This window comes from Mastomys coucha, unplaced genomic scaffold (genome assembly GCF_008632895.1).
Source record: "Mastomys coucha isolate ucsf_1 unplaced genomic scaffold, UCSF_Mcou_1 pScaffold21, whole genome shotgun sequence".
Lineage (NCBI taxonomy): Eukaryota > Metazoa > Chordata > Mammalia > Rodentia > Muridae > Mastomys > Mastomys coucha.
In genome coordinates, this window is record NW_022196904.1 from 138,894,068 (window position 1) to 138,901,534 (window position 7,467).

Here is a 7,467-nt window from a genome sequence, read left to right on the forward strand (position 1 = left end):
CGGACAGGGTTTCTCTGTGTAGCCCGGGCTGCCCTGGAACTCACTCTGTAGTCTGCCTCTGCCTCCCAAGTGCTGGGATTAAAGATGTGTGCCACCACCGCCCGGCACCCCTTCCCTTCTTTTATGAGAGGGTAGGACCCTCCCTGGATATCCGTTCGCCCTGGCGTACCAGTCTCGGCAGGGTTGCGTACCTGAGAGGAGTAGTCTTAGGATCCTCACAGGGCTGACTCAGAACGTGAAGCTGATAGATTACAGTAGCAGAGACAGTCTTCCAAAGCTCGCTCTTCTTCCTTGGTTCACCCAGGGAGAAGCTGCTGGCTTCTCTGAGCCACTGTGACTTAGATGGGGAGACATTTGCTGACAGGGACAGTCTCAACTTCCTCTTACATGGCTTGCGTGGACTGCTGTTTGGTTGTTTGGTCACTCTTCCCTACAATGAGACATTAGGTATCTTCCAGTGGGCAGCATCTGGTTTCTGTCCTCCATTAGTTGAATACTGTCCATCAGCTATGTCATATATTCTTGTCTAGGGCAGTGGATCTAGAGGAGCAGCAAGCACATTTCTAACTAAGCAGGTGAGGAAGGCAGTGTTGCCACTGTTGCTGAGTACTCCCGAGGGTGTGAGCCGCAGTCTGGCTTTAACGAGTATAGAACAGCCACTCTGAGAAAGGAAGCAGTTCCTGGTTCCTGGGTGACTGCAATAACGGTGGTGGCATACTTTTAATCCTAGCACTCTGAAGACAGAGGCAGAGTTCAAGCTGGTCTACAAGGGAGAGTTCCAGGATAGCCAGGGCTACACAGAGAAACCTTGTCTTGAAAAACCAAAACCAAAACCAACCAAACAAAAAATAGAAAATGAGTACTCAGAAAGTCTGTCTATTTGCACAAGGCTCAAGGCCCTGGATTCAATGACCAGCAACTCTACAATAGTTGTATTAGCTGCTTTTTTTTTTTTTTAATTACTCTGATTAAATACCCGGCAAGTTGCAAGTTAAGGAGGGAAGTTTGTTTTGGATGGTGATTGGAGGCCACTGTGGGAGGTGTGGTGTGGGAGGTACTTGCTGGGGTAGTGGCGGGCCAGGAAGTGGAGGAAGGGGGATGCTGGTGCACAGCTTCTTTTCTCCAGGACTCAGCTAATGCAACGGTGCTGTTCACGTTCAGGGCAATTTCCCCCTGTTAATTCTCCCTGGGCAGCCCTCACAGCCACACACAGAGGTGTGCCTCATGAGTGCCTTAGGCATTTCTTAACCTGAAATCAATCATAGTAACAGTTCTCTAAGAAATGTTGCCTTTAGAAGGATTTTATGTGTGGAATGTTCTCTACACATAGCACAATGCAATGATAGACAGCGTGATAATTCCTGCTTATGTGGCCTTTGAGCTCCTTTAATCACTAGAGGGAATTTAGTAGGCATAGATAGAAATTTTACAGGGATAGAAATTACATGAACAAAGAGATCTTTGGCAAAAATAAGGTTCAGACATTTGTCAGATAACAGTAAAAACAAAACAACAACAACAACAACAAAAACCTCAACAAACCTATAGGCTATGTAAAAAACAGTAAGTTTGGTCTGTGAAAACATCCTTTTAGCACACAGAACTAGGGCCTGTGGCTGATGCTTTTCTGCTGTGATGTCCCTCCCTTCAGGCAGTTTTGAGTAATCGTTCATTTTCCCTGATAAGAGCAGGGACTTCTAACCAGCAGGCAGAACTTAGTCTACCTCTCTGCTTCTTTGTCCTCATTGAATTATGTTTAAAACAAATGTCCTGAGGACTGGAGAGATGGTTCAGCCATAAGAGCTAGGCTTACAGCAACAAAAAAACAATGCCTCTAATTAAAAAGAAAAATCTCTGTGGTGCTGGGAAGTGAACTCAATGTCTTCCTCATGGTAGGCCATTGTCCAACCATAGCTATCTACCAGCCCAAACAAATGCTGTCTTTTATTTCAGTTGGGTTTTAGGAGGGAGTGGAATTTGACAGATGTTTAGCTTTTCCCTGAAACCCTTCTTTTGCAATGCTGTTTTATTTTTCTACTCCATAGCAGCACAGGTCAGATAGTCTCACATCTGCATTACATCACTAACATTCCTAGTGGAATTTATTTAAGAATAGACCGATGGAAGCAGGTGCAGAGACCCACAGCCAAACATTAGGTGGAGCTTGGGGGATACTGTGGAAGAGGAGAGGAAGGACTGTGGGAGCCAGAGGGGTCAAGGACACCACAAGAAAACCCACAGAATTAACTAACCTGGATCCATAGGGGCTCACAGAGGCTGAACTGCAACCAGAGAGTCTGCCTGCGACTGACCAAGGCCCTCTGCACATAGGTTACGGTTGTGTAGCCTGGTCTTCTTGTGGGACTCCTAACAGTGAGAGCAGGAGCTGTATCATCTAGCCTCACTAGGAGAGGATGCGCCTAGTCTTATCTGCAACTTGATATGCCAGGGCTGGTTGATATCCATAGGAGTGGGGAAGGTTGGGGAGAATGAGGAGAGGAGGGAGGGGAATGGTGGTTGGGAGGTAAAATAAATAAATAAGTAAGTAAGTAAGTAAGTAAATAAATAAATAAGAAAAATAGAGAGGTTCAGTGACTCACACTTCACCTGGAATCCCAACACATGGTGGGTGGAGGCAGGACCAGGAGTTTAAGGCCATCTTTGGTGCTGGTAAGTTTTATATCAACTTGACACAAGTTAGAGTAATTTTGGAATGAGAGAACCTCATCTGAGAAAAATGTCCGCACCAGATTGGCCTGTGAGCAATTTCTTGATTGATAATTGGTATGGGAAGGCCCATTTCACTGTAGGCCTTAACACTCCTGGGCTGGTGGTCCCAGGTACTTAAGAAAGCAGGAGAAGCTGTGAGAAGCAAGCCGGTAAGCAGTGTTCCTCCATGGCCTCTGCTTAGGCTCCTGCCCTGCCTCCCTCAGTGATGGAGCATTACCTGGAAGTATAAGGTAAAATAAACCCTTTCCTCCAGAAGTTGCTTTTGGTTATGGTGTTTTATCACAGCCATAGAAACTGTAGCTAAGACGCATGGCTACACAGTGAGCTCAAGTTTGAGGCCAACCTGGGCTACATGCAACCTTGTCTTACATAATTAAAATAAAAAGGGAACTGTGAATAGCGGCAACTATGCATTAACACTGGTCTCTTGGTGGACACCAGAGTCCATACAAAGAGAGAGCTGGGTGTGGTGTCATGTCATGCCTTTAACCCTGGCACTCAGAAGACCAAGGCAGGAGGTCTTGAGTTCAAGGTGCTACAGAGCAAGATCCTGACTCCAAAAGAGAGGGGGAAAAAAGCATACAGCAAAACAAACAAACAAACAAAAACAATAAACCCAGCCCTTTAAAGGGAGCACCTCCACGCCTGGCAAGCCAGACACTGGAAACATGGCATGAGGTGAGGTCCTTGCTCTCGTGGAGGTCAGATTTCTCAATTGCAGTTCCTTCCTGACTTTACACTTGCCCGTTGGCTGGCCATCTTGACCATCCTGCTGCCATCCCTCTGTTCTTTCCATAGATGCCTTACAAAGATTTGTATGCTTTAAATAGTCTGGGGCTGCATTCTGGTTACCATTTTGCGTCTGTGCCGATTCCAGGCCAGCTGGTTCTGTCCATTCCGTTCCTCCCCCAGCCCTCTCCTTTTACCACTGCCCCTGCCAGTATTTGTTGGAAGCAAAGGGGGCATGTGAGGTGCCATGAGAAGAGTGACCCTGTTCAGTGAACAGCCTGTCCCCACACTGGTGACACAGAGCCTGACTCACCCCCTTCTCTGTTGCAGGTCAGAGATGCGGTCAAGGCAGTAGGTTTCGCTGGGATAGGCCTGGCAGCCTTGGGCATCGTTGGAGTCATGCTCTCCAGAAACAAGAAACAGAAGCAATGAGCTGAACGACTGTCTAGCTGTAGAGCAGCTCTTCTTTTGCTAGAGGGTTTGGAGTTTGATTTATAGATTCTACTGCTTTATTTTCACAACATACAATAAACCTCAAGAAGGGAATTTTCATGGAGGATGCTGCAGTAGCTACCTGGAGTGAAATCTCTGGAGGGAAGTTTGGGGCTCTGTTCTGGGTAACACTCTTTACTGACTGGTCTTTCTGTTTGCTGTGGTACCTTTTGTATTGCAGAGAACAGAGTCCAGCACTGTTATCTAAAGTAAAGCACATTGCTGTGTGTCAGATACTGTGGTATGCCAAAGGAGACACCCTGGGTACACAGAAATGGAAACTAGATAGCCAGGGATTCTGGCCTAGAACTTGATCCAACATGGCATTTTGAGACTCAGGAGCTGGAGTTTATGGATTCAGTAGAGTGTGAAGGACAAATCCTGTAGGGTTCGGGCTTTAGCTCAGTGATAGAGTGCTTTCCTGGAGTGCATGAAGTTTTAGGTTCAATCCCTAGTATAATCTCTTTCTACAGAAAAATCCAGGATATATGTGGGTGGTCTTCCTAAAGCCTTTCAATTTCCTTCTGCATTACATGTCTGTTCTAGTTACGTTTCTATTGCTATGATAAAGACTGGAATAGCCAGGGAGTGGTGGCGCACACCTTTAACCCCAGCACTTGGGAGGCAGAGGCAGGCGGATTTCTGAGTTCAAGGACAGCCTGGTCTACAGGACAGCCAGGGCTACACAGAGAAACCCTGTCTCGAAAAACCAAAAAGAAAAAAAAAAAAGACTGAAATAACTTGGGGGAGGAAAAATGGTTTATTGGCTTACATATCCCTGGTCACAGTCCATTGAGACCATTGAGTTCTCAAAGGAAGTCAAGGCAGGAACTGAAGTAGAAACCAGGAAGGGTGCTGCTTATTGGAATGCTCTCTGGGACATACATCTTGTCTGTTGGAGCCTTGGTCAGGATTGACATCTTGCTCTGTGAAAGCTTTCTCCTGACTTATATACATCTTGCACAGAATACACATGTGATCTCTGAGTTCCAGCATTGAGAGAATAGTTTTCTTTGCTTAGGTTCCTTAGGGTTTCATGTCAGTGATCAAGGTCCCCAAACCTGAGGGACCTAGACCCAAGTTCAAAGGGCAGGTGTCTTGATGCTCCCACTGCCCAGTGTGGCACAAGGTGAAGGGGATGCTATTCATAATATTTAGAAAATATTAATTTATTACCTAAACTAGTAATGAGTGGGACAAGGAAAAGAAGGAGAAAAAACAAATACAAGATAGCTAAACAAAAACTTCACTGTCAAATGAGGAAAAGCAATCCAGGCCTATGGAGAGGGCTCAAAAAGTAGAAGTGTTTGCTGCCAATTCTGTTGACCTGAGTTTGGTCCATGGGATGCACAGTGGAAGGAACAAGCCACTCCCAAAAGTTGTCTCCTGACCCCCACTTATGTACCACATCATTGGTGCACATATGTCTGCATGTAATACGTAAGTAAACATGATAAAACATTTTTTAAAAATAGAAGAAAATACAGACTTTAAGGCAAAAATGATTTACTACACAGAGATTGTGTGTAGTACATAATTGAACAAACATTACTACACAGAGAGAATAAAATAATCTTGATTAAAGTTTCAACTCAATTAAATATATGCTAATTCTAAATTCATTTGCATTTAACAGTCTCAAAGTAGATCGTGAATTCTTGGCCACTAAACTGACAACTTACCATTGTAGTGGGAGATCAAAATGTTATGGGGTCTGCTTAGATCCAACAAGACTCAAACACCAGGTCAATGCAAATGACAAAAACTGGTTGTGATCGAGCTGCTACTGATTGATCAGGGCTGCAGAACAGACTTGGGAGCAGAACTGAGACCTGGAGCCAGAATGTTACAGAGCTTTAAAGCTTGAAAAACCACAAACGTCTGGGTTAAGTTACAGTTAAGTTGTTGATTTTCCCACCAATCAGGACTTAGGGACAGGGGATTTCCTTAGGAACGTGTCTTTGTGGTACATTTATCCTGTTCTCAATGGTTATTCAACTATGGCAGTGTACCTTACTTAACATTCATGTCTGAACTTGTCAACCAGGATGTCAGTTACCTCTGTACACCTCTCTCTTCCAAACAGGATGACAGCTACCCAGGGAGGTCTTGGGAACTTAAACTTTATTTGACTCCTATTCAAAATGAAAGTTTTACTTGAAGTGGCTTCATTTTGGTTCCTTCTTACAAAAATACATTATTTTTTGAGGCTGGAAAAATGGCTGAGTGGTTATGAGCACTGGCTGCTTTTCCAGGGAGCCTGAGTTTTGTTTCCAGACACACATGGCTGTTCACAACTATCTCTAACTTCAGCTCCAGAAGATCTAACATCCTCTTCTATCCTTCATCGGCACTGTACACACAGACATACATGCAGGCAAAGCACACACACACATATAAAATCTAAAAAAAAAAAAATGTCTATCTTCTAGGACCTGGTAAAGCAACATAAAGATGTAGAAAAATTTAAAAAGTTATCAAGAAGCAGTTTCAATAGACATGCAGTATAACTGTGAGACACAAAGTCTAACTACATACACAAGCACATTTATAAAAAATTGATGATACACTGGTGCAGTGGTTTGAATAAGAATGGCCCCCATAGGCTCAGACAGGGTTTCTCTGTGTAGCCTTGGCTGTCTTGGAACTTGCTCTGTAGACCAGCCTGGCTTTGAACTCACAGAGATCTGCCTGTTTCTGCCTCCCGAGTGCTAGGATTAAAGGCATGTGCCACCACCACTGGGCTAGGCTCTTCTATTTTAATGCTCAGTTATCAGAGAGTAGCACTACTTGCGAGGGATTGGGAGGTGTGGCCTTGTTGAAGGAAGTGTGTCACTGGGGGCGGGCTTTGAGGGTTCAAAAGCTCAACCGAGCCCAGTGTTGCTCTCCTCCTGCTGCCTATGGATCAAGATGTAAAACTCTCAGCTACCTCTCCAGCACCATGTCTGCCGGTATGCTGCCATGCTTTGGGCATGATAACAATGGACTAAACCCAATTAAATGCTTTCCTTTATAAAAGTTGCTGTAGTCATGGTGTCTCTTTACCGGAATAGAACACCTGGTGTCTTGGTGTTACAAATGGCTGGCATGAGTGAGGTGGGGTAGGGGTGGTTCTTTTGTTTTTTCCCCGATAGAAATCACAGAGAGGCAAGATCCAACTCTTAATGTTGGGGATCCTTAGATTCAGAGGCTGAGTTTCCAAGCCCAGAGGTAGATAGTTCTAACCTCTGAGAATCAGAAGCTTACGACTGCAAGCTTCCAGAGACAGAGACTTGCTATTCTCAGTAGAGGGTCACTGCTGTGGGTTCAGTGTGCCACAGCCAGCAGTTTTACAGAATCTGAGTGTCAGGACTTACAGCTTGATTATCTCTGATGGCTCCACTGAACTTTATAGCAATTAGGAAAGATTTCAGAGGCTCAGCTTTCACAAATGACTCATCATAGTCACTCATCTTTCACAATAGCTTCAGCTTCTTTCTGATGTTTCTTGCCCTTTCAACACTTCTACCATCTGGA

The 7,467-nt window shown here is 44.7% G+C and overlaps 1 protein-coding gene across 3 annotated transcripts in view; it reads left to right on the top strand.

Annotated features, from left to right (window-relative positions):
• The window catches only part of LOC116103494 (phospholipase A and acyltransferase 3), a 33,299-nt gene extending 29,283 nt beyond the window's left edge, over nt 1-4,016 (top strand). For all 3 annotated transcript variants that reach the window (XM_031389554.1, XM_031389556.1, XM_031389555.1), the window contains one exon: nt 3,790-4,016. In XM_031389554.1, the coding sequence (XP_031245414.1) occupies nt 3,790-3,891 (102 nt within the window). In that variant the 3' untranslated portion in view covers nt 3,892-4,016. The remainder of the gene's footprint in view (nt 1-3,789) is intronic.
• Nucleotides 4,017-7,467: the final 3,451 nt, after the last annotated feature.